General features: G+C 41.9%; 3 protein-coding genes across 5 annotated transcripts; 1 reads left to right on the top strand and 2 right to left on the bottom strand.

Moving 5' to 3' along the window:
- Positions 1-2,877: 2,877 nt before the first annotated feature.
- On the top strand, positions 2,878-11,047 carry LOC121615005 (WD repeat-containing protein 48). Of its 2 annotated transcripts, none has more exons than XM_041949131.1 (18): positions 2,878-2,932; positions 3,639-3,779; positions 3,912-3,987; positions 4,095-4,307; positions 5,319-5,407; positions 5,805-5,906; positions 5,993-6,217; positions 6,734-6,808; positions 7,067-7,169; positions 7,252-7,349; positions 7,614-7,721; positions 7,823-7,919; positions 8,013-8,108; positions 8,340-8,445; positions 8,599-8,686; positions 9,718-9,794; positions 9,942-10,134; positions 10,234-11,047. In XM_041949131.1, exons 1-18 carry the CDS (start codon positions 2,885-2,887, stop codon positions 10,327-10,329), a joined length of 2,031 nt encoding a protein of 676 aa, XP_041805065.1. In that variant the 5' UTR covers positions 2,878-2,884; the 3' UTR covers positions 10,330-11,047. The 2 variants fall into 2 exon arrangements, with proteins under 2 accessions (XP_041805065.1, XP_041805064.1); XM_041949130.1 differs by having other exon boundaries at positions 3,909-3,987.
- An 809-nt stretch (positions 11,048-11,856) lies between these two features.
- Positions 11,857-16,627, bottom strand: LOC121615006 (Golgi reassembly-stacking protein 1-like). Its single transcript, XM_041949133.1, has 9 exons — positions 16,480-16,627; positions 15,502-15,582; positions 15,180-15,383; positions 14,988-15,074; positions 14,740-14,870; positions 14,228-14,360; positions 13,810-13,918; positions 13,558-13,701; positions 11,857-13,457 (listed from the first exon to the last, which is right to left on the bottom strand). Exons 1-9 carry the CDS (start codon positions 16,540-16,542, stop codon positions 12,970-12,972), a joined length of 1,440 nt encoding a protein of 479 aa, XP_041805067.1. The 5' UTR covers positions 16,543-16,627; the 3' UTR covers positions 11,857-12,969.
- A 1,251-nt stretch (positions 16,628-17,878) lies between these two features.
- Positions 17,879-25,172, bottom strand: LOC121615013 (cysteine/serine-rich nuclear protein 2-like). 2 transcript variants are annotated; one of them, XM_041949142.1, is made up of 6 exons: positions 25,035-25,140; positions 24,109-24,145; positions 22,370-22,581; positions 20,225-20,487; positions 19,837-20,139; positions 17,879-18,995 (listed from the first exon to the last, which is right to left on the bottom strand). In XM_041949142.1, exons 3-6 carry the CDS (start codon positions 22,578-22,580, stop codon positions 18,009-18,011), a joined length of 1,764 nt encoding a protein of 587 aa, XP_041805076.1. In that variant the 5' UTR covers position 22,581; positions 24,109-24,145; positions 25,035-25,140; the 3' UTR covers positions 17,879-18,008. The 2 variants fall into 2 exon arrangements, with proteins under 2 accessions (XP_041805076.1, XP_041805077.1); XM_041949143.1 differs by lacking the exon at positions 24,109-24,145 and having other exon boundaries at positions 25,035-25,172.
- Positions 25,173-26,678: the final 1,506 nt, after the last annotated feature.

The raw sequence follows: 26,678 nt of genomic DNA, 5'->3' as shown, positions 1-26,678 counted from the left end.
GATCACCTGTGGAATGACAGACAGACTTTGGCATGTCAAAAACTTTTGGAGACAAAGTTCCACCACAAGCTGGACGTCATATTGTCCATATAGTTTGTTCTTATTGGGCCGTGTTACATGTCTGTGCCCTCTCAGAGCTACATACTGTGATCTGAGGTGCGCAGACTGAACTGGTGACCTACTTCTTTTGCAAAAACCTTTCAATGTAATTGCATCGCTTAGCTTAAATACGTAGGTTACAGAATGTATAGGTCCGCAAAATGGAACAGTGGTGAAATTGCTGGGATGACTTGGGTGATGAAAAAATCTTTTTATAAGCTCTGCTGGTTCAGTCATATGCATGTTTCTGCTTATTTGAATCCTGCTCCAAATCTTAAAACTTGTCCTCAGTTACATAACACAAGAAGATGATGGATTTTTTTTTTCAGATTTCGACAAAACAGATCTGAAAACAGATCTGAAATGTGTAACCACTGCCTCTCATATCATTATGTAATGCATCACCTATCACATTTCAATCAGGGAAGCCATGGAACACTGAATGGTGTGCTAGGAATGTATGTCAGACAGATTCAGTCACAGTGACAGATCATCAAAGTGTGAAGTAAGTGTAGAGTTTTATGCTAAACATTGTACTTTAAAAAATGATTTAAAAATGTTTTAAAAAACATGGCATTCATATTTTGCATGATGCACTTTCTAGTATATTACTCTCTTTTTATTTCTATACTGTAGAACATAGGCCATGTTAGTACTGTTTTAAAATACATATTAACCCTAAAACCAGGCTTTTTAGAATTATACCTGGTTTTAATATAGTTTTAGTAAATGGAGAAGTTCTCCTCCTTACTCTAGGTGGAAACAAAGAAAAGTGTCCAACCATACAGTTAACAAGTAATGCAATTTACCTTCCTGTCTGTGTAGCCACATTAATGCATGTTCAGTAGTACTTACATATGAAACTCTGAGATTCACAGCATCATTTACAGAGTTGAGTTCTTCGGGTTTTAGAAGCTGGAACAGCCAAACTCTCCGTGCGAAATCCATGTCTTCTCTTTAAGGTTTATTCTTCATGATGGATCCAAAAACATCAATCCAGCAGAGCAGAAAAGTGCGTCTTCCTGCCAGAATCCAAAGTTTAGCGGTTAAAGTTGACTTCTAGACAAATGCCGGTGGTCCGATCACCTTTTGTTGGACATTTTGAAAGCTGCCACAGGTTGTCCTCTTTCCTTCCATTCGAGTGGCTCTTCCGCAGTCATCCCACAGGGCACAGGTCCCGAGCCGCGCAGCGTGGAGAGGACGCTGCGCTGTCTTCAGCAGCTGCGCAGCGGCGGCAGAGGCGCGCCTCGATTTGCCCTTGAGCAAGAGCATGAGGGAGGAAGGATGCTGCTGGACCACAGAGGATTACCGCTCCTATAGCTGCCCCGTGGCACACACATTCAAATATAGCAGAGATACAGGGGCAGTTCCCCCACACACCACCAGAAACATACAGAAGGCCTATAATAAACACGGTGAGGAGGAAACTTTAGTTAATCAGCGCTCTGTGCGGGAAAGACTGCTTTTACTTGTCTTTATGTGGTTCCTCTATGGCACTAAGCATTAAAAGTAACCTAATGTCAGCAGTGGGTTTTTGAGGATGTATTGTACTATCATGAACTTGTTTGGAGTTTGATCACAGAATAGGCACATTTGACTCAGTTCTGCAGTTTAGAGACAAGCAGCCATGTGCTTAGCAAGGCCTGAAACACCTGATTCCACTGTGAAGCACAGGGAGAAGTTCATCAATAAAATCAGCTGCTGTGAAGCCCATTTGGAAACAAAACCTGCGGTGCTGGACGGAACCCACAAAGAACATAGATCAACACAAAAGACAGCATTTAATAGAGTGTTTCCAACCAGCTGAGGGTTGGTGGTTTTGGATCACCCAGCGGTGAAGCCCACATCTTCAGTGTTCAGTGTCTTATTGCGCTCTCTAGTGGCCATTAATAACATTTCTGTCAGTAGCCTGGGCTGGAAGACTAAGTGGGCTGTGTGTTCTGCTGAAAGACAAACAGCTGCAGTGTATCTCAGAACTGGACTGTTGGCTTATTAACACTATAGACCCTGAGGTCCTGTCTTATACAGTTTTGGGTTTTTTGTGTTTCTACTGTATGATTAAAAATGTACACAGAGTTTTTATATCCAGTCATGGTCCACTAGGGCTCTCTTGAAAGACTATTCCTGGGGCTGTAAAGAGGGATTAAAGGAATGTTTAGACTTGCATGTTGGGAAAGAGGCTAAATGGAAACAAAGAGTCATGACCTCAGTGTTTCTAAAATCCTGGGTACAGCACTGGTCACAATACGTTGCAGTATTTCAATTTTGACAATGAGGCGCAATATTTTATCTGCGAGGTTGAGCACAGGATTAACATTTGCATTGCATGTCCATGTGTGTTAATTATGCAAGACCATATTAGAAATGATCCTCTAATATATCCTAAGACATTCTTTAAAGGATTAAAGGTGTGCTTGGTGTTCGCCTGCATCTGTTTGATCCTGCTTTTTTGGTGGCATATTTAGGCATTTATGAAGTTGATGAAGGCATTTAGCAAGTTATCTCAGAGTAATTAGGCCTAAACATATGTTAGAATGTCTGTTAGACATTAGAGGCCCTCTTGGGGCCGCAGGCAGTTGCCTATCTTGCCTAATGAGTGACTCACTCCTTGTGTCAATTTGAATGTTTAGATTAAGAAGCCTTTTAATAAATAATCTATGAATTTCAAGGTCTCCAAGGCCCTGGATGACGATGGCAAAACTACATTACCCATAACGCTCACGTGCATATGTTTTCTTTTTTTTTCCGGATGTAGCATCACATGAATTGACTGTCAACATGCAAGATGGCCACGCATCACAGGCAAAATGCTGCTGGGCGGAGAAAAGTACAGGTAAATCTTCATAGTTGGATTACTGCTAAGTGTTTGTCAACGGCAACATTAGGGTATTCAGCTTTTGAAAGTGCCTTACGGATAGCTGACGGACAGCAGAAGCTGTCAGCAGAACGCAGAGTGTCTCTTACGAGTCATGACTCAAGCCGGCTAACCTAGCTAGCTTAGTTTACGTTAGCTAGTTGTTAGCTTCTTGTGCTAACGCTGGCGTCTAAAATATTACATGTTTTTGTTAACAGTTATCATTTAAGTACGTGTCATAACATAAGTACTTAGTTCACAATTCAACCCAAATGATTCACGTGCTGTCTTCGAAGCGTTTTTATGTTATTACAACGTTAATGGTAGCTTAGCTACACTGTATCTGGGCTCGGTCTAATTGCTGGGAACACATACGTGCCTCGGTGGTGGTGCGGTGCACCCCGCACCACAACCAAAGTACATTGTAAGCACTGAATTTGTTTTTTGTTAATAGGAATCTATAGGAATTAATTCTTATTATATGTTTAATTTAGCTAGCTGCCAGGCTCCTTTACTAACTCTGCATGTCCTTACAACGCATTAAACGTTTGCATTAAACTTAACCGCGAGCGTGTGTGCTCAGGCGTCGAAATGTGCACAAGGAAGTGGGTGTGTTTTGGAAAAAAAAACAGGTTGTCGAGATAAGAATCTGATCTCATTGGTCACTCTACTCTTTGTGTTGCAGGTGTCATATGTCATTAGAGATGAGGTGGAGAAGTACAATCGAAACGGGGTGAACGCACTCCAGCTAGACCCTGCGCTGAACCGGCTCTTCACCGCTGGAAGGGACTCGATCATCCGGATATGGAGCGTCTACCAGCACAAAGTAGAGTTCTTAGATTTTCATTCAAATATTACACCTCCAATGTGACCACTCAGCTGTATTTTTACATTCATCCGTTTTTAAAAATTTCAATCATTTAATTGGCTCAATTTCTCTTCTCCATCATTGCAGCAGGACCCATACATTGCCTCGATGGAGCATCATACAGACTGGGTTAATGACATAGTTCTCTGTTGCAATGGAAAAACATGTGAGTTTGATTAATGGCATGGTAATTTATTAAAGCATTGTTTATCATCTAACACAGCCTTTTTGTACTGTTCTGATCTGATACACTTCCACTGTTTCCATTTTCAGTGATATCTGCCTCATCAGATACAACAGTCAAAGTATGGAACGCGCATAAAGGATTCTGTATGTCGACGTTACGAACACACAAGGACTATGTGAAAGCTCTGGCCTACGCTAAGGACAAGGAGCTTGTGGCATCAGCAGGTCTGGACCGGCAGATCTTTCTTTGGGATGTGAACACACTAACAGCACTCACTGCTTCCAACAACACGGTCACCAGTGAGTATTGTTTGTTTTTTGATTATTTCTTTATTTCATTTGTGCCCATTTCTGGACCATACATACTGTAGTAGGGTTGGGTGATATGTTTAGCAGTTACGCACATGTAAATACCATAAAAAGGCAGGTGCTGAGAAGACAGCAATTAAAACATGAAATGTTGTGGTCTTTTTCTAAACATGAGATGACTACCTGTCATTGTGATTTTGTACATGTTTTCTTCTGAAGGAGAGGTTGTTACCCCTTAGGTAAATATCTGGGAGCTTTAGGTGGCATCTCTGTATGTATTGTTAAGTCTACAGAAATGCACAAGCTCAAAATGTCAGTGGTGGATTTACTGTTAAATTGCACTTAAGGGAGCTGCAGTGTGGAGACCTTTTTTTCATGTTTTTAATGAAGATTCATTATAATTTTCCAACTGGCCACCATCAGCCCAACAACCACAGATTGCTGATATATTCATGCAGGTGTTTGAGAATGCCGGGTTTGCTATGTTTATGTAGCCTAATAAATAAACTCTCAAACTGTCACGAAAGGAAATATTCTAACACCTATTTTCCTTATCAAACAGAAAAATATGACCCATACCTTCTGAATTCAAGTTTCTCTCTTTAACTGAACTAAGACGAGCTTAATTGCCTTGTTAACTCATTGTTAAACACACTTCATGTGAACTCGACAGAAACAAAATAAAACTAATCAAAACTGTCTTGTTAGTCTTTCCGCTGATCCACCACCAGCTCTGGTTTGGTTGAAATAAACCCATAATTCATCAGGTTAGATGTGAAAATATTCTGGCTCTACACACTGTTATCCCCCCTGCCTCTCTCTGCTGTTGTGGACTGAAGATGGACTTGGCCAGTAGTAGCTGATGTGTTCGTCTAATCGCCCAACCCTATAGTTTATACTCAATTCTTATATGTTTGTACTGACTACTGGTCTGTAATGTCTGATATGTTTCTCTGCAACATACTCTGTACCTGTAGACTCACTATAGTTTGTCTCCAACAGCCTCGTCACTCAGCGGGAACAAGGACTCTATCTACAGTCTGGCTATGAACCAGATGGGCACGGTCATTGTATCTGGATCCACAGAAAAGGTTTTTGTGACACACACACATATGCATACTAATAGTTCAATTACCCTAGAGTAAAGAACCACTGTAATTATTTCACTGGCCATCTGATCTGGGATAGTTTTTCAGTTTTTAGCCTGAAACTTCTTGAGCATGTACTCTAGTGACAGGTTTGCAGGAAATTGCTTAAAAATCTCTCAATTATTGTGGAGCATTTCTGTCTTAGTTTAGACTACATATTGTCTGGAGTCCACATGTGCACCAGAAAGATTACAGAATGCATTTCTATACATGCCAGTGTTATTGCCAGTTGAGGGAAAAATTTAAGTGCTCATCAGATTAGTCAGTGGTGGTTCTAGTGGGCCATTTGAATGTAGTGAAGAAGTGTCTGTCTTCATACACTCTCTCCTCTTTTCTTCAGGTTCTGAGAGTGTGGGATCCACGGACATGTGCAAAACTGATGAAGCTAAAGGGTCACACAGACAACGTCAAGTCATTGCTGCTGAATCGAGATGGCACTCAGGTAAGTTAAGATAACTTAAGTAAAAGGTGAGGGTAGCTGTTAAAGAGAGGAATTCTAAAATCTGAACCTGCTGTACTTCTCCACAGTGCCTGTCGGGCAGTTCAGACGGGACCATCCGCCTTTGGTCACTCGGCCAGCAGAGGTGTATCGCCACCTACCGGGTGCACGATGAAGGGGTTTGGGCCCTGCAGGTTAATGAGGCCTTTACGCACGTCTATTCTGGAGGCAGAGACAAAAAGATCTACTGCACTGACCTGCGTAACCCAGACATCCGTGTGCTCATCTGTGAGGAGAAGGCCCCAGTGCTCAAAGTAAGAGGCTTTAACCTGGAACACAGTTTCTGTTATGTGATGCGCCAGGTTATTTAATGGACGTGGAAAAAAAAATAATAATAATACATTTAAAGTTTAAAATGAAAGAATTTCTCTTGGATTTTTAGAAACTTTTCTCATTTGAAAGGTTTATTATTGAGCAGTACAGGTCTTTCAGTTGGTACAGCTTTCAACTGGTGTGTCTTTACAGTGTGATGTAAATATTAGGTGCAGTGGTTTGTTTTCAATCGCTCTTTAATTTTATCTCCTTGTCGTGTTTCTATCGCACATTTGTATATGACTGTTTTTTTGGTTTTGTTTGTTTAGTTGTTTCCTTTGTGGCTCGTCTTTTTTGTGCTTTATTAGTGGTGAAAAGGAAGCTGTAATCTGTATTTTTAAAGGAAGAGAAGTTAAACAGTTGTGAATAATGAGCCCATAGTCTCCTCAGTCATTCCTGTGCTCATAGCTCAACATTTGGAGTCATTCAACCCTTTGCTGTCTTTCTCTTTTGCTCAGATGGAACTGGACAGATCTGCTGACCCACCTCCAGCAATCTGGGTCTCCACCACCAAATCATCCGTTAATAAATGGGTAAGCATGCGTGACACCTCTGAGATCACTGGTTGACTGTCAGCATAATGACTATGGAATAGAGTGTAGATAGAGACTTGTGCATGTAGCCACACCTCGTGTTATTCATCAGTAATCCTCCAGCGGTAATTTGTGTAAAACATTAAACCAGCTTTGTGATGGTGTGGATGATGCGTAAAGATAATTGCATTACATTAATCACAGCTATTGAATCCAGGATAATCTGCAGTGATTATTATTTTCTGTGTGTATGTGTAGTCTCTAAAGGGAATGCACAACTTCAGATCATCAGGGGAGTACGACAATGACTGCACTAACCCTCTGACACCACTGTGCACTCAGCCAGAACAAGTCATCAAGGGTAAACCAGTTTATTTATCTCAAACTATTGTATCTTCTATATGCTTCATTTTGTGAAGTTGAATTCTTTGTTGTGTTTGCAGGAGGTGCCAGTATCATACAGTGCCACATTCTGAATGACAAGAGACACATACTCACCAAAGATACCAACAACAACGTGGCTTTCTGGGACGTCCTGAAGGTAAACGCGTTGTAGTTATTTCTAAGTTTGTTAAAAGTGTGATTGTATCTGCCAATCTTTCGTCCAACAGTGGCTCAGATTATGTTCTAACAAATCCCACCACAGCCCACCTGGAAGAGGACCATCACGGTTAATTGGTGCCCACCTCTCCTTGCTACTACCCATGAGTCACTCCAGAGTTAAAGAAATTCTCTCCTGGTGGTGTGAACTCACTCTTGGTGATACCTGTGGTTTGTACTGACTTTATGTGTATTTTATTTTCAGGCTTGCAAGGGTGAAGACTTGGGGAAAGTGGAGTTTGATGAAGAGATTAAAAAGCGCTTCAAGATGGTCTATGTGCCAAATTGGTTCTCTGTTGACCTGAAAACTGGGGTGAGTCACAAACCTGCTTGTGCAGGAGCTTTTCATCTTAGGACTCAGAAGTCCTTCCTGACCCTGGTTAGAAGTCTAATAGTTCATGTCTTTTTCAATAGATGCTCACCATCACATTGGACGAGAGCGACTGCTTCGCTGCCTGGGTGTCTGCAAAGGACGCTGGGTTTTCAAGCTCTGATGGATCCGACCCAAAGTGTATGATACCTGACCCAACCACATTTTAAGTAACGTGAATAATGCAGAACTGAAGCTAGCTGCTAACTTTCTTTTGCCGCTTCATCTCTGCAGTGAACCTGGGTGGACTGCTGCTCCAGGCTCTGCTCGAGTTCTGGCCCAGAACTCGCATCAACCCCATGGACGAGGAAGAGAACGAGGTGAACCACGGTAAGGAGGTGGCTGACTATTCATCTACTGCCAACTATTCTGAAACTGAATGAAGCAAACCTCTACAGTGATGCAGGGGGAACTTCAAGATGTGTGTTCATTGTTCCATTTAACTCGTTATCCATGTGGACTGTGGACATACACTTGACATTTCCTGCTGTTGTTAATGTGTGGCGGGTGTCCAAAGGGTCATTGAGTGTGTCTTAAAGGAGTGTTTTCTTGTGGCCACAGTGAACGGGGAGCAGGAGAACAGGGTCCAGAAAGGGAATGGATATTTCCAAGTGCCACCACACACACCAGTGATCTTTGGGGAAGCAGGCGGCAGAACTCTGTTTAGGTAATGATTCATGTCCATATCAGCGCAGGTTAAATGTGAGTTGAGAACGATGCAATGTCATCAGTGTGTGATTGTAATAAACATAACAGTTAGCAGTAGGCTCATCTGTTGCACCTCTGAATTGCTTCTGATATCCTGTGTTATGTGTTGCAGGTTGCTATGTAGAGACTCAGGTGGAGAGACTGAGTCCATGTTGCTGAATGAGACAGTTCCACAGTGGGTTATTGACATAACTGTAGATGTGAGTACAAATATGTTTTCTTCCTTTCTTCCTTTAATGTACATTTAATCAAACAAGACAAATGATTGCATCTTAAATAGACTATACACATTTTATAGTTCTTTTGTATAAAATGTGCATATATATATATATATATATATATATATATATATATATATTTATTTATTTTTTTTTTATGTGTAGTCAACTTTTTTTTCGTTTTGTTTTTTTATTCTCTTATTATTACTTCTGCTATTGCTGCTGCCTGTAACACCGGATTTCCCCAGATGGGAATTAATGAAGTTTTATCTTATCATAAATTCAAATTTGGCTTCTCATATGAGAGTGTTAGTATTTGCATTTATATGTGCTACCTTTTGTGTGTGTAATGTGTTTATCTAAAGCTCCTTCATTCAGAGAAGCCAACAAAATACACTCTCACTCTCTGACCGTGTTTACACCTGACATTAGCATGCGCCTTGGGTGAATTGATCACAAGTAGCACTAAATATAACTGTGTACAACCACCAAGACACAGTGTGATTAATCACTCAAACCACTTGCCAAGGTGGCCTTGGATGCATGTGACCACGTCTTCTTGTACTGTAAACACACGTGTCCCTGACAAGGATGTAACAGGAACATGATGGGTGTCTCAGCTGTCCACTTGTGATCAGATCACTCAAGCTGCATGTCAATGCCAGGTGTAAACAAAAACATTCTCAACTCTTACTTGCCTTAAAGATGTCATTAAGTACAGAGGAAGTTAGATGGTGTTTTTTCTGTGCAGGTAGTTCCTGAAGTAGTGTATAGACCCTTGTAACAGGAGACATTTTAACTTGTCATAGTAGGGTTAAGATTAATGATGACTCATTTATTTATGTGTGTGCCTTTCCCACTTAAAGCCAGAATTTAGGCTTGAAGGGCTTTGTATGTCACCGTGTTTTCCCCGGGAGGAAATGTTTCACTATCTCAGTGATGAAGTTTGTGCCCAGTTTGCTCCTGTCATTATTATTTGACTTACATGTGTCATCCCTTCTCTTCTGTTCCAGAAAAATATGCCCAAATTCAACAAAATCCCTTTCTACCTCCAGCCCCATTCTTCCTCTGGTGCAAAAACTCTAAAGAAGTGAGTTTGTTTTTCTACCCTGGGATTGTATTTCCTTTGATTAAGTCATGCAGGGATCAGAGTCCATCGATACAGACGTGGATGCTGCAGATCTGCGTTGCAGCCCTGCCGGCTGAGAGCTGATTTTTACTGCTGTGTGTTCTGCAGGGACCGTCTCTCGGCCAGTGACATGCTCCAGGTGAGGAAGGTGATGGAGCACGTTTACGAGAAGATCATCAACCTGGACAACGAGTCTCAGACCACCAGCTCCTCAACCAACGATAAGCCCGGGGAGCAGGAGAAGGAGGAGGACATGGCCATGCTGGCCGAGGAGAAGATTGAACTAATGTGTCAAGACCAGGTGAGCACGGTGTCTGTGCTTGTATATTTTGACAAGTGCACTGTTATTGTTCATTGTATCAACCTTTTTTTTTTTCTTTTTTTTGTATCTTTCAACCAGGTTCTAGATCCCAACATGGACCTGCGAACAGTTAAACATTTTATCTGGAAGAGCGGAGGGGACTTGACACTTCACTATAGGCAGAAGTCTACGTGAAAGTCATAATTTTTAAAACAAGAACTCTTCGTCATTTGCCAATCACCACCCACCTCTGACATGTAGTACCCTAAACCCCATTGTGTGGTCCAGAGTCGCAGTATCAATGAGAATCCAGTTAAAAGTGTGAGGACGTGGCTCATGGTGTATCATAGGGAACTGACCAGAACAGGCCGGAGCAGCCAAGAGACACCTGGGAGATAAGTGGTCCGTAGTGTTTTGTTTTTTTTTGTTTTTTTTACAGTTTGACAAGAATTACAAGGATGGACTGAGTTTTCTCCAGTGCTCACCAGTTTCCTTTTCTTTGACTGCTGTTTTTTTCTTTCCTTCTGATTGGCATTTTTATTTTGAGGTGACTGAAGTTACAGTACATGTTTGAGTCCGAGCGTGTGTATATGCACATGGATGTAGTAGACTGTTTGTTTGTTCTAGTACATTCCAGAAACTGTCCTTGTTCTACAGACACTCCACACCTGTCTCTGCTCTGTCACCAGTTCAGGAGTCCACTTGGTCTCTGGGTAGCGTCACAGTCTCTCAAAGCAATCCTCCTCTGTTCTGTTGTCATCACCTTAACTTGAACTTAACCTCGGCTTAGACATCTAATTCCCGCAGAGCTTGAACCTCATTGACAGATACACTTGTCTTTGTCATTTCTTTTTAGCTGTGCTGTTCTCAATGGACTGAATGTTTTTTGTAAATATATGTACAACATTTTTGATTTCAGTGACTTTTCGTTCTTTTGGTTTTGCAGCAGTTTTATTGTGTTGTTGTACAGTTTACTTAAAACCAACTGTTATTCTTCCAAATCCCTAGAGCACATTCATGATCACGAAGGTAATTTGACTTGGATGTTAAAAATTGCATTTGTTGTATTCACGACAACCCAAAACTGCAGTTAACTCTTAAGAATGTTAGTAGTCGTCCAAGTCATCTTAGCAATTGGGAAATTCTATATATATATATATATAAGGTATGTATCTTTAACAATAACTCATGCTTATGCGCTCTGTGCTTGGGTCATGAGCAGTGACTTTGATGACAGTGAGGGCTGTTCCTAGTGTATATTTCATTTAGATTCTAAAGGAGTTCAATGAAACATGAATATAACTTGAAGGGGAATCTCATCCAAGATGATATTCAACAACTGTGGGGAATTCACCAAAGTGAAATAAACGGTAATACCCATTTCTCTCTTGGTGTGTCACCAAGCAGAACAACAGATCTTTTCATTGTAAGTTTTCTGCAGTTAATTTTGCCATGATGAGTGTGTTTAACGCCATAGCAGAGACGCATCGAGTGAGCTCTAATTGGCCAAAAACATGATGGGTACCATAATTAGGCCATAACACTGCAGTATCCCTTGTTGTAATAACTTGTGAAATATGTATATTTTAGGCATTCGAAGAAATAAATTGGAATGGTTTAACAGTGACAGATTTACGGGATTATAAATGGATGTGTCTTGAGTTGTAATGTGTTCAGCTGATGAGTGTGAAATAAGACAAGCAAGGGACAGTTTGTTTTTTAAGTGATATGATTGTTTTAACCATCAAAGATTCACCCATTTCACATTCATCAAAAGACTCTGCACTCATTCCTAATAAAACATACAATTAATTGATAAAATATCTGCAAAAATACTTTTCCTTATTTTACACACTAGCACCTACTTTGACTGTGAAAAACATTAAGAAGCCCCCACCCCAGAAAAACAGAGAACAATTATTCAACAGCAGCATCACTGTTACCAGAATTCTTACATAGTCTATATGAAAGGTCTGTCGTCTACTGGATTTACACATTACCTGTCGAGTCACAGGCGGTACTCTACTGTTGCATAGATCACAAAATTACAAAGTAAAGACAGTGTTGAAGGAGACATGGGGACTTAATACCAACAATACAAGCAATAAAAATTATTTTCAAGCAGGTCGCAGACTGCCTGGCTGAATAAATCAAATGAAAGATAGTGTTTAAAAAATATTGACCTCATCAAAGCTGGTTTAAAAGCTTGTACTGACTGGTTTCACACAGTACAAGTGGACAATTATTTCCCTCATACCACATAAAAAACACTTTAAAATCCAATACATGGCCACGAACTACAGTGAAAGTTCCCTCATATAATCTTGTAAATTAGCTTTTTTTAGCTGTATTGTGGGAATCATTTTCTGCCAACAGTATGGTAGCTTCAAAACTGATAGTGTTCTGGATCTTAAGGTGCAGCTGTGCTTTGCTGTAGTAAATGTATGTGTTTATCTTTGGAAGTGTTCAAGTATTCATCACATTTGTGTACCAGAGGCAAAGTCGCGTCACCCGCATTGTTCCAATTTCGCACCACGCAAGGTAAAATGTGGATCACATCGTAATCTTGCCGAAGAAATTAGTAGTAACTTTAAATTTTCATGTATAAAACAAATAGGATGGTCCTACAGTGCTTCAAAGTGTTCTACTTAGATGCTTTAGCTGGTTTCTATCGTGCAACTAACCTTATGCACTCATTGTAAGACTATCAGTGTCAAATCGACAGCATTTCCCTCCGACTGTCCTGTATTTCCTGTGTAATGTTTCTTCAAAAAGCCCCACTGATTGTCAACTTCACTTTGCATTTTTGCACTTTTTGTATGGCCTGATGCAAGCTTACTCAAGAGGCGGCTCTTCTGGTTCCATCTCGTCGCTCTCATGGCTGCAGTGGTCAGCAGGAGCCACATCCAGAGGCTCCGTGGACTCCTCCACTGGCCCTGTTGCATCCTCGATGGCTTGAGCAGGAGAGTCCTCCGCCATCGACTCATTCACAGCAGAGGGTTGGAGGAGATCGACCGGGGATGGGCAGGGAGGGTCTTCAGCTGGGACAGAGGGCTCAGCAGGAGGCTCAGGGGACTCTACGGGGGGAGGTAATGCACCCATAGGTGGACTTGGGCTATCGCTAGACTCGCAGAGCGAGACGAGGAGGTCTGTGGACTCTGGGACCAGAAGAGATGGTTCAGCTGGTGGGATGCCTGAATCTGACGAAGCGTCAGTGGAAGATAGAGCAGAAGTGAGGTCCATGGCTGCCTGGGGGCTCAGCTGTTGTGGGTCAGTCTGGTTGTCCGCTGACGATGAAAGCAGCACACTGTCCTCCAGCTCCTCTGTACAACAGGAAACACAAACATGGTCTATGTTCACTTTGCCAAATGGATACATGAACACTCCAGGACACCGGCATGAAGTGCTGCTGTCCTAACTCACCAACTCCAGAGATTTCACCATCCTTCTCCTCATGCATAGCCAGTGAAGTGTTGGTCATGTCAATGGACGACACAGACAGATCAAGCCTGTCCACCAAATCTGCAGCGTCAGGGTTCATCACTGCCACTTCAGAGTCTGAGAAACCTGGAAAAACAAACAGGAATATAAGATTTTTATGTGCACAGTGAGACGCCAAGGAGCTTAAATGTCATATATCATCATCCTCTAAAACGGCTGCACATGTGAGCTGACCAGGGTCCATGACTCTCTGAATGGGTGGAGGTAGAGGAGCCTCCTGAAGGGTGACCTGCTCCAGGTCTAACACATCTTCACTTTGGCTTGAAGGTGCCATCAAAGGCGCCTGGAAAACAAACAGAAATAGGTTGCAACGACCAATAGTTTGATCTCATGTAACAGTACATTAAATCAGTCAACAGCTAAATTAGAAAGTGCTAAAGCAGTTAGGCGATTAGTTGATTTTGATTGAACAATTTTTTGTCATTGAAACAAGCAAACATGCAAAATATTTGTTGATTTCAGCTTCTCAAACATATATATATATATATATTTTTTTTTTGACATCTTATGGATGAATCACTGAAGTGAATTCATCATTGAAATGACTCATTAATTGCAGCATTAACTGTAGTTAATGTGGATTCAGATCTACCTCTGTGAATCCGTGGGTAGGCAGCTTCGGGGAGGGTTCCTCCTCAGGAACAGGGGTCGATTGATTGGCCATCGGTGTGTCAGGCGGTGCAGGGATTCGGTGCAAGTAGCCATAACCAATGCCACAACCCAAGCTAAGAGCAAACATTTTTTAAATGCTTTATGACCATTTATAACAGCCCTATTACACCATTCATACATTTTATAACATAAAATAATGCAGTTTGATCTGAAAGGGCCTAATTGTAAATGATTGGACAACGTACTTTTACAATGGTCGAATTATTTGAATAAACTTTATACAATAGAAAAGATCAATTTGCATTTAACTCCAGTGATGCCAAACACAGGCATCATTCTTCTAATATGAAAATGCTACCACCACTGTGGGACAGCTGTGTTCTTTCTTTTTTGAAATGGAAAAGTAGTGAATGTTATCTAGCAAAGATAAGACAGTCCCGAGGCAAAAAGATAAATGTATCAAGGGTGAAATGCAGAGGTATTCTCCTGTACCTGCCCTCTCCACCCCACGCTCCATTTGGTGTGACCAGCACCTCCCTGCATCCGTCTGTTTGTGTGTTGTACACAAGCAGCTTCAGGGGCTTCCCTTCGTGGGCCTCAATCAGCGAGAAGAAGTCTTCTGACTGCAAATCAGCAACTCTGAATTAATGACAACTCATTTTTCAAAGATTTGTGAAGAGATGCATTTTTTTGCTCAATATATCACAGCCAAATGTTAGCAACAAAGCATTATATCTTACATCTTGCAACACCTGATCTGCTCCAACGATGTAGTCACTGTGTGGCTGAAGCCCTGCCAGTGCAGCGGGTGAACTGGCTTCCACATCCTACGAGGAAAAGATCAGAGTTAGAAAACAAAGATGAAGCTACAATGAGGTAGCGAGTAAAGAAGTTCAAATCAAGTCTTCCTGGTTCTTGATGAAGAAGCTCACCAGAACGTGCCAGACATTCTCATTGGCTCCTTGGTAGCTGCAGAAGCGAACACTGGCACCTAGCAGGCCCTGTCCTCCCCACATGTTGTTGGGCACCACCTCCAGCTCGCGAACTCTGGTGGTCTTAGTGCTGTACACCTCCATCCTCACCGCTCTCTCCATGTTGGCTTTCAGAAGCTCCTTCAGGAGGTCATTTTCCTCGTTCTGATGAACAACAGCGGGTCGAGTCAAAACAGTAGTCTGTGCACTCTTTGCTTATGACCAATATGTAGTCAGCGACTGGTGACTTAACAGCTTACAACAGGACAATCAATAAACTTACCAGTCTTCTGTTGTCCAGAGACAGAATGAAGTCGAAGAAGGGCTGCAGTCCGGCCTTCTCTGCAGGGGAACTGGGCTGCACCTGTCAACAACACAACACGAGCTTTTTAGTAACTTGTGCTACCTCAGCATTAAATACAATCACAGTATTACATTATCATTTGGATAGGAATATTCTAAATATTATGATGAATGAACAAGTATGTGTTTTGCAGCATCTAAATCATAGCACCGTTCGCCAGATAAGGCACTATAGTGAGCAGCCTCAACTAGGGATTATTTCTGTTATGGATTAATGTTTGTATTTCTTGGATCACTTAATCAATCATTCAGGGCCCAAGATCTTAAAATTTCGTCTTTGTCCAACAGACAGTCTACAATTAAAAAATCTTTCATTCAGATTATGAACAAGAGAAAAGCAGCTAATCTTACATGTGAGAAACGTGAACCACTCAGTGTTTGGCACTGTTGCTTGATCACTTTGGATGGATTTATCGGCTAATCGACCGATCCTTTCAGCACTGTCATTTAATGTATAACCAGTCTACATCTTGGGACAGCATACAAGGGCTGAAGTAAGGCGATTCATCAGAGGCCAGTTAAAAATTCCCCATCTTTTAAACTGTCCTCATGCTGAGCACCATTATATCAGTCAAAGCATTAGCTACAGGTATTCATTGAACGACTTTGATTAAAAACAATAATGCTGGGCACTGTAATAGATCAGTAGATTCAGAGCTGACTGTCTTTGAGTCGAGTTATAAGCCTGAGTTCGAGCTTATTTTTTAAAGAAATAAGTACAAGTTTCGGTTGCATTGTGTCAGCTTGAAATGACAGGTAAACGGTGCCACCTCATCAGGTTTTACCGGTGGGTCCGCAGCAACTACTTAGCTAGCCTTCTGTTAGCATACAGTAACATATCACGGTAAGCTGCTGAACACTCTGTTCCAAATACAAAGGAAGCTGGATCATTTCTTACGCCGTGCACATGGTATCCATATGTTCCTCCTTCGGATACTTCTGAACTCTGTGATAAACCCATTTCTGCCACGAATTTTAAAATATTAGCTTATATCATCAGAAAATAACAAGTGTGTGAGTATTATCACGGCTGAAAGTCTGCGGCCATCTTGTCTACAGTCCAAAACAGTCGAACATCGACGTTATCGAACAGGCAAGAGCGCTCAAACCGCGCATGCGCACACAGGATGCTTAATTTTTTAAAATTAACTTATTATTTCAAATAGCGTTGGTATTACATACTTAAGCTGTGCTAATTTGTCCTCTACTAACAACATGACATGATGAGTATGTAATGATGTCATGGTAGCACAAAGCACAATGTTGATATTCTCTGAAGCAGAGGTTCAGTAGTGGCAGCACATTAAGAACAACCCGGAGAGCAGTCCATTCTACCAGCAGACACTTTGACACGACTCCATTTCACTGAAGTGAACCAGTTCCAGGGTCTTTTTATAATGCACCTGGCTCACAGGAAACTTAATGAAACTTCATTAGTGCCTCTCCTGCCGTGAGGAGACGACTCTGTGATGAAAAAGGCATATTAATGCCTGAAATAGATAGTACTTGTATTACTATTGTATTGAATGAATTACGAATTCCAGTGAATGATAATAGAAGCCAAAGAAAAGCTGTTAAATAGGTTTTCTTCTTGGCTCTGCACTCACGAACATTATTGTCATTATCATTGTTGCCTCAATAACGTGATGCTTGGCCAGTCTTGGTTTCTTTACATGTAATGGAGATGATGAGAAAAATACCACTGATTAAATACAATTGAAATCAGTGAATAAATAAGTAAAAATGTTTTATTACTCCAGCATAGAAATATTCCCACCATATCATTATGCGTATACAGGATAATCCATGATGAACTAGATGTTATTAAAAACATTATTCACAACCAGGAGACTTAAAATAGAGGAGTATTTTTTCCTCTAGGTCTGCATGCATCAGTGTGGATTATCTTGCTTATACCATGGCCAGCTGCAGGCATAATATGGATATTTGTGTTGATATCTGAGGAAACACATTTGAAATGAAAACACTTTATTGCCTCTACCTTTGTGACCTTTCTATCAGTTATTACCTTTAATAGGTAGTCCAAAACAGGAGAAACTGTTGTTGGATGGGAACTCCAGCTGTGGTTAAACATGAAATGAGCACTGATGAGACTGCTTCATTGAAGATAATACACACAATACTCTGTCCAATCCAAATGTTCTCTATGGCACATTAAATAATATGTCAGAGACCATTATATAGGTTGAGGAAATAAAAAAACAAGACATAATTGAAGTGTGGTTTCTCTAAAATAAAAGCAAAGTTCTTTTTAGGCAATAAGGAAAATATCCAACTAGGAAAAAAATATTTTATTAATCATTCTTTGTACATTGAAATATTCTTACAAATACATAAAGGCAGTGCTTTATACATTAAATTCTCTTACTCAGTTTCTTGTTATGTCACTAGAACGCTTTGAATCAGCTATAATAGCTGGTTATCGCTGACAGCATAACCCTGCTCTGGGCTCGGTTCAGTCAGGCCGATCAGAGACTCCAGGAGGTAGGTGCTCGACTCGTACTGTGGCAAATTAACAGAGCTAAGCAGCTGGAGTTGGCAAAAGTTGTCCAGGTGTCTGTGTAGTTTGAAAGAGCTGTGCAGAGGGCCAGAGGTGTAGTCGCTGTCGAAGAACTCGAGGTCGGAGTCAGAGGAGAGACTCAGGTCCATGTACCTGCCTGAGGAATAGTCCACAGTGGGGGAGGGAGTGTTGGGGAAGCCCTCAAGAGAGTCATCGTCAAAGAAGTCTCTGGCTTGGTTTGCATTCTCATCGAGGTAATCTGTCAGTGAGGTCCTGTTTATATCGTCTGTGAATGTGTCGGCTGTCAGTGGTCCCCGACTGTCAGTAGGTGCGCAGTAAGTGGCAGAGTTGCTGCTGTGTTGCGTCAGTGGTTCTCCTGTGTGCCTCAGCTGGCTGCATGGAGAGTAGTTATTATTGTCACAGATGCTGAGGGCACGTGACAACCCTCCATCAACTTCAGGGAGATTCTGACTTCCATTAAGGCATCCTCCTGCATCAGAGTCAGAGGAGGAGCAAGAGGATTCGGTCATGTCGCTGCTGCAGCTGTTCTCCTCCACTACCAACCGTTCTGGGATGAAATGAAAGGAAGGAGTGGTGGGCATGGTGAGAGGAAGACCATCCTCCTCCACGGTGAAGCCAAAGGGGCAGCCCTTGTCCTGTGCACTCTGCACCGAATGGGCCTCATCCTGGTCCGCATACTCTTGAAGGTCCTCTGGAAGACTTGTCTGGTCCTCTTTGCTCGGTGTTTCATCTTGCAGTTGTCTCTGCAGCTCGAGTCTCATGGCGGTGTGGATGTAATGAGTCTGCACACGTCTGGGGTTGAACTCGATGCGCCCCTCAGTGTTTCCACAACCATCCTTAGTGCAGCCACATGGGAAGTTAAAGCGGTCCACCTGAGTGTAAAAGACAGCAGAAAGAGAATATCAGTGCTGCAGGAACTTAAATACAGAGTACAGAGTATTGACACCAGGGTCTGAAGTTAACAATCACTGAGAAACCATTAAAAGCTCATCTGCAAGATTCCAATTAGATTGCTTAACTTACAGTCTTTGCTCTTGTTTTCTAAAAACTGGCTCCTGACTGTCAACTTATTACAGTAGCACCCACTGAGGTGGGTAATACAGATTTAATCCTAATTTACAGTACAGTGCAGTACAAATAGATATGGGTGGAGAATAGTTAATTAAAAGTAATGGCTAACTGAAACAAATAAAGAGCTTTCAAAGGAAAGTGGTAATAAACTTGACCAAGAAATACTGACAGATCAATTATGCGAAAAAAATATTGTAACACAAACTTTTATATAATTAGTGTGCCCCCGTATGGAAACTACAGGTCTAATACAACCATATAAATGAAAGGAACAGCTGCCATGGTATAAATGGTAAAATAGATCCATTCGTACCATCTCACATTGTTTATTATATTTTGTTATATTGCCCATTACTGAGTGCCAAAGTACATTTCACTTCACTCTCTTTACTTAACATGCCTTAAACACACATTTGACTGATTAATTTGAAACGCATATCCAGCACAAACTACAATTTTACGGTCAAATATGTCCACATTTCAGATGTAAAAGTAACACACGAAATCTGCTCATACCACAAGATAAAATGTGCCAGTGCAAACTCGTCATGGCCAAATCAAGTTTACCATCAGCTGTTATGTTGCAGTGTAAGCAGCAGTACACTAGAAGTCTTAGCTTTCGTTTATGTATAAGTGTCATACCTGACACTTGATGCCTGCCAGACTGCATGCGCAGGTCTCTGGCTCGCAAAAGCCTCTGCAGTCACATCCACAGGCCTCCCTGGACAGACGCAGGGCGTGAAGCTGCCTTTTCTCCTCCCTGTCTATGCGCTTCACCCCCGCTGCCTGGAGGAGAGCCTGCCGCTGCCTGGAGGAGTACGGCTGAAGGAAACCTCCGTCCCCCAGCTCAGCATCGCTGACGTGGATGTCAGTGTCTTCATCTGGGATTTGATCCACCGTGAGTCGGTGTGCTTCTTTCTGGTCAATGGCCCCACTGGTGATCAACTGGAAGCAACACAACAGATAAAGTCAGAAGATTGCTGTGTAGAAAAGCAATGCAAACTAATGTAGAAGTGTGAAGTGCACTCACTTTGTGTTTAAATGCATTAAGTCTCTCTTCTCTCAGTCTCTCTCTGAGCCTCGCTCTGCGCCTGTGCCGTTGCTCCAGTGCATGCTCTGCCACAGTGTATCTTTGCAGGGTGCAGTGCCTCCGCATCATGCCCAGGGTGGCCCCACCATGGCTGGGCACACTGGTGAAGCCTTGACAGCGTGGAAAACTGAACACCGTCACTTGGTCAAAGCGTACGTTGCTCTGTGCGCCTGCAAGCTTAGGCCTCTTCAGGATGGACCGAACTGGTTGTGTTAGAAAAAGAGACAATGAAAACATCAGAAAAAGTGAGTTGAAATGAGCCCTTTTCCTCTGGCCGAGTACCAGCGCTCAGCTTAACCACAACAGATGAAATCTTACAATTGCTTCTACTATTTTATTTTATTTTATTTTACAATGATGGCCAACAGTAATATTTTACCACTGTCCAATCCACAACAACCAGAAAAACTACAATAGCTCATGGTCATTTCTACTTTGCAGTTCTAAATGTTGTAAAACAGCAATGTCACACTTTCACCGAGCAGTAGTCCTCCTCCTTGCTGAAAGTCCATAACTAGACCCTTGATAAATACTGGCCATGAACTTTGACCCATGCTTTGTCTACTGCAGGTCTCTGAGTGGCCACTAGGTGACACACTACAGGTGCTTCAATGCAGAGCCTTAGGTCAATAGTTTAACATGCTGTACATGTGGACAGGAAATACCAAGCAAAGAGTCCATGGCAACAGTGGACATCCCAACAGAACAGAGAAAAAGAAAATAAAACAGAGTCTTACTGCTGTTCTTTGGAGGTTTACCAGAACATAGTCAGACTTTCTGCCAGTTCAGTCTTCAGCATTAATCAGTGGTAGGGGAAGTGTGCAGATGCTAGCAATACCACACTGCAAATACTCTACTACAAGTAAACATCCTGCATTCAAAACCCCACTTAAAAGTATTATGAGCATAAAGTTCTTAAAGTAAGGAAAAGTAAACGTACTCATTGTGCAGCAAAACTGTTCCTGTCAATGTTTTACGATTATATCTGTATTACATGTGTATATATGTTTCTGGATTAATGTTACTGCTGCATTAATGTGTATCTTGCACTTCACCGCTGTAGATGTTTATGGTGGAGCTAATTTTAACTTCTTTTTATACTGTTAGGTAGTCCTTAGTCATGAGCTAAGAAAAACAGCCTGTCTTCAGTGTATGTATGTAATGTATTTTACAGCTAATCCAAGAGGGGTTTTAAATAGTTTATTTAGCTTAAGAAGTGGGGGAGTTTTCAAAACCCGTAAAGAAACACTTAATCCTTCAGTTTATCAGAAACATTCATTATCAGCACACTTGGAGTTAGATGGATTGTTTTTGCTGGTCAGGAAAGTGTGGAGTAAAAAGTACAATATTTGCCTCTGATATGTAGTGCAGCAGAAGTATAAAGTTGCATGACAGGGAAATACTCAAGTAAAGTACAAGTGCCTCAGAATTGTACAGAACAGTACTTGAGTAAATGGACTTGGTTACATTCCATCACTGGTATCCATCAGGTTACTGTTTAGTTTAACAGTTTGGCTTCAACAAATTATCTAACCTTCACACATAACTGAGGCTGAACTCTTGTTCCTAATGTCAGTAAACAACTGAGACCAGCTGACTAAGCTCATCTCAGCTGCTCTGTCTGCCTGTAAAGCTCCACACTGGGGCACTGTTTGCACCATGACTCTGTTGCGACTTGGTAACACACTCAGAGTATCAAGCCTGAAAGTGGTATACAGTGGGTTTTAGACTGTGCAACAATGACTGCACAATATATTGTCACTGCAGGTCCTCTGTGCAGCACATCTTAATGAGGCTATTTGATATGACTTGTTTAAATGGACCTTGCTATTCAAATTAATTCCACAACATCCTATTGCTCAGGCAAATTATTTCTGCCCAACTACACAGGCAGTCCAGAGTCGAGTCATTGCTGGGCATTATCTAGAACCACCCTAAGGTTGGCGTTTTCATACCAGCGCTGCTGCAGGCTGATAAGAGTCACTCCTATACAACACAGAAGGGAAAACAGGCAGATAAAGAGGAGGTTTGCATTATTTGAAAGAGGGGAGAAAAAGCCCAGTGGGTGTGGGTCTGGAGACTTACTGGGTAAGTCGGCGGGTGAAGAAGGGCTGTGAGGTGCGAAATCCTGGTTGTCAGAGGGGCTGCTCTCCCCGTCGGACTCCCACTCTGAGGAGGCGGGGGAGGAGAGGGAGGACGGAGGAGAGGAGGAGGAGTAGCAGGGATTGTCATCGACCTCTGCAAACTTCCTCTTCAGGATGCCTCTCATCGTTTGGCTGGGGTGGTTGATATACATTCTGTATGAAAACAAAGGTTTACATACTCATCATACCGTGGTAACAAATGCACAGATCAATACACCAAGAGGAAGAAAACAAGTCAAGCATTGTGAGGCTTTATACAAAAAGCAGCACTTGTTTCAGCCTACCTCACCCCAGAACATGGAATGAGACATTATGTAAATCAGTGAATTAATAATGGAATAATAATTCACTAACACAGCAACAATAATGTAGTAACTCTGTTGTTTGAGGGACCAAATGTACATAGTCAAATAATGCATATTTTGAAAATGACAGCTGGAGGAATGAGAGGTCTTTCCTGTTGAGAGCTGCAGCTCTGCCGGTCGAGCCAGTTTCAGGGCACGAGTTTGTTCAGGCTAATTACATCTTGATTATGCAACAAACTGATGTTTCATTAAGTGTGCAAATATGAACTGAAATCCTGTGTTCCCTTACAACCAGCTGAGCACTTGAGAGTAAAAAAAAATCTTTTTCTTTTCCCGGCAGAGTAATTAACATTCCAATGATTCCTCAAGTTTTTTGTGATGAATACGTGGAAACGGACCGTCCAATGGCAGTGTGCTGAGGACTGGGGGGGGGGGTGTTATGGTTCAAGTGGCTGCTATTTTTGGATGTGAACATGGAAAAGAAATCCAAACATGAGTAATTTCAGGGTTACAAGCCGTAGTGGGGCTGTTCAAAGCGAATGAGAGGAAGAGAAAAACTTAGCAGAGTAGGTTGTAAAAGACAGTGGTGTTAAGAAAGAAAAGCTGTTCGTAGTCCAGTCCAGCATAGTCTGTCACGTTTAATATATGCAACTAGACATATTCATGTATCTTGTTCATTTTCTGAGAATTGACAAACTGACTAAACGTTTCAGCTCTAATTTGGTTTTAAACTTTTTTACTGGGAGTAGTAGAGATAGCAAAGAGTCATATCTGCCTGGTGTTATTCTGTAACAAGTATGCAAACTCAATATACACTCATAAAACTTGTACTCTTCTTTCTGTCTCCAAACATCAGACCTGTTTGACCTCAACATCCATCATGGTCCAATAAGTGAGCTAAGCAGCTGATCAGGATTTAGACTGACCTCCCCTCAAGTCCCAGAGAGAAGGGTAGGGAGCGTTCAAGCTAACACGAGCCACTGAAAACAGTACAGCATGTGTGTTTTCTAAAACAGAGAGTACACCAGGCATTATTTCTGGTCACAAAAAGCAACATAAAACGATGGCTACCTTCATCTGAACTCCATCTGTACCTTCATATGACAGGCTGGACTCCCCACAGTAATACACATACAATGCTGGGTCCACAAGAAAAGTGGCTTGTGATCGTCTGTAGCAAGCAAACAGTTAAACTGTGCCTTGTTTGTATGTGTGTGTGTGTGTATGTGTGTGTGTGTGTGTGTACTCAGAGTGAGCAACTTCCTGGATCCATCAGCAAATAAGAGGTGAAACAAGAGACAGCTTCTTGTGCCATTACACTGTTCACACTGTATAACCCTCTGCTGCATAGGTAGTTAGGTGTGAAGGGATTCACCTCTGCAGGAAATCATCTGCATGCCTGTTTAATATTCCTGAAAATAAAATGAAAATGTGTCTCATGAATGCTGCATTGCAGTGTTATTATAGCTGCATCTTCTCTCAATTATATCATATTTATTACATTTATTATCCAACAGAGAGGAAAGACTTTACTGTACATGTGGGTATCCACTGAGACCACATCAATAATTTAAAGGTTCAAAGCAGCAGAAGCACAGAGTGCACGTGCGCGTTCACGTGAAACAGGAGGGGGAACTACTCTGTGTTAATGTCCTAACGTAGATAAGAATAGGCTGCAGATTATTTTTACAGTGACACTATTGAATAAAAAAAACTACCATGACGCAGAACAAGTTCACAATAATTTCTGTATTGTGCTCAAACACACTTCACATCCCTCCAGGAATGCTGAACGCGCGGATGTCGTACCAGGTTTTCATTGGAGGAGTGCACGAGCCGTTTCCTGTTTGGCATAACAACAGTCATTAGGCTGCTGACCTCTTCACCCCTCGCGCGGACACACACCGCGATCATGTCAGCCACGACGCCGACACTGTCCGCCCTGTCCGCCCGCTGTCTCACAGCGGCGACACCGGCAGGCACCGTGCCGTTTAAAGCAGAGCAAAGTTCCTCCGAGCAGGACAGACAGACGCTGAGCGAAGTCCGTGTCGTTGTCATAGGAAGTTTGTTTAAAAACTGATAACAATTTTACGCTGTGTGGTTGTTCCTGATACACATTAAGAGTAAAACTAACAGTCGTGGTCCGTTAACTGCCCACATTACAAACAGGCTACGTTAGTCCAGATCAACGTAGTGCGAAGTGATGAACACTAAAATACGATAAGGTTACTATATAAAAGCCAGAAATTATTAACAGAAACCTTATGGGAGTAATACAGTGGTTTTTCGTTCGTTACTCACCACGAAGTGAAACGCAGCATAACAACAAAGAAGGCCGAAATTGACACGAAGTTACGGGTCTTGTCCGCGGTTCAGCCAGCTGGGCATTGTGTGTTCCCCTGTGTTTATGTGAGGCTTCACAGTAGTACCAGTATGAACATGAGAGGACTGGCTGGGAGCTCCCAAAGACACGACATGCAGCAGCAAGATAGTTCACCCTCCTCCTCCTCCTCCGCACGCCGCGCACATGCGTACAACTGTCAGGATAGCTAGCGAGTCCGCTAACTTGATAAACTCCATCCTAAATAAATGAGGTCATCTTCAACTTTTTTAGCTCAGTTTAAACACACCGAGCCGGCATAAACATGGGAAATGTCATAGTTAGCGGGCGAACTTGAGCTCTTTTGCCCGGGAAACCGGAAGTGGTTGTGAGCGTGAATGATCTCGCTTCGCATAAATCCTCTCTGTGGCTCCCCTGACTTTTCTTGACGCAGGCGTTGACACACGCAGAGGCAGGAGACGCTCCGCTGACAGGACTGCCCACAGATCCCTGTCTGTCCTGTTCACGCTTCCCTCTGACAACCGGTGATGTGGTAAATAAATAAACCTCCAGCTGGTGATTATCAGGTGGCAATCAGCCAGCATTATGAACGGGTTATAACACATGTACTGATTTGGACTGTAGTAGCATGTCTGATGATTCCCTTTTGTAAAATCTCATCCAACAAAACAAAATAAACTCACCAATATTTTGGGGGTGGGCGAAATAATGGGAAAACCTTCCAATATAATAGCTGAAGCTCATATTTTGAGCTTTTATTGCAACTGTCAGAGTTGTTGATTCAACTCAATGGTCATTTTGGAAGCTATAGAACTGTTACCCTATAGTTGACATATTTGTTTCTTCACTGTATTTCATAATATGCGCATTGTTTGTGACAGATACAACAGCAATTCAGGAAGCAACTATGGAGGCAAAGAAAGTTTCATAAGTTTCGGTTTATAAGAATCTAAAATACCAAATTGTGGAATATTAGGCACGACTGAATCTTAATGTACAGAGTTAAATGTAACTGAATTTATATGATTGAGATCTTTTATTTTGAAAACCATTTGTCTGAATTAATGTTGTCTGAGTGTCCCTCTTTTTTAAATCCTTGCTGACAACTTGTGTGGTAGGTAAATTTCAACATCACTGTAAGTGTTCAGTTACAATTTATAATTCAGTTTATTGTAAGAGTCTGATCTTATGTCCTTCTGTTGCTTACATAAGACTGTCTGGTCTTGCGTGCCTGGGTAAATTGCCTTTGGACCCCTTATAAAAGTGACGATCAGACCTTGGTTAAAGGTGAGACGTGCTGCCAGGTATTCATCTTACGTCACTGTAACGTGACTCACTGGTGCACCTCTGTAATGGTGTTTCAAGTCAGACACTCCTAACCTCCAGGAAACTCCCTGCAGTGTGGAGAAGCTGTAGATGGGCAGGATTATGGATTTGGGTGTAAAGCCTCTGGCTGTTCTACTCAAGGAAAAATCTTCTCTCCTGCTTTCCTGTTATATTCTGTTTATGTCTCCACATTCTATTCTGCATATTCTTGTCAACACATGTTGGCCTTAGTTAAAATAGGAGTTTGATTACACATTTGACACGTGTTTATTGTGAAC

Source organism: Chelmon rostratus, chromosome 12, assembly GCF_017976325.1.
Source record: "Chelmon rostratus isolate fCheRos1 chromosome 12, fCheRos1.pri, whole genome shotgun sequence".
NCBI classification, from domain to species: Eukaryota; Metazoa; Chordata; class Actinopteri; order Chaetodontiformes; family Chaetodontidae; genus Chelmon; species Chelmon rostratus.
Note: the sequence above shows the minus strand (reverse complement) of the source record. Positions and strands in the feature narration are given on the sequence as shown.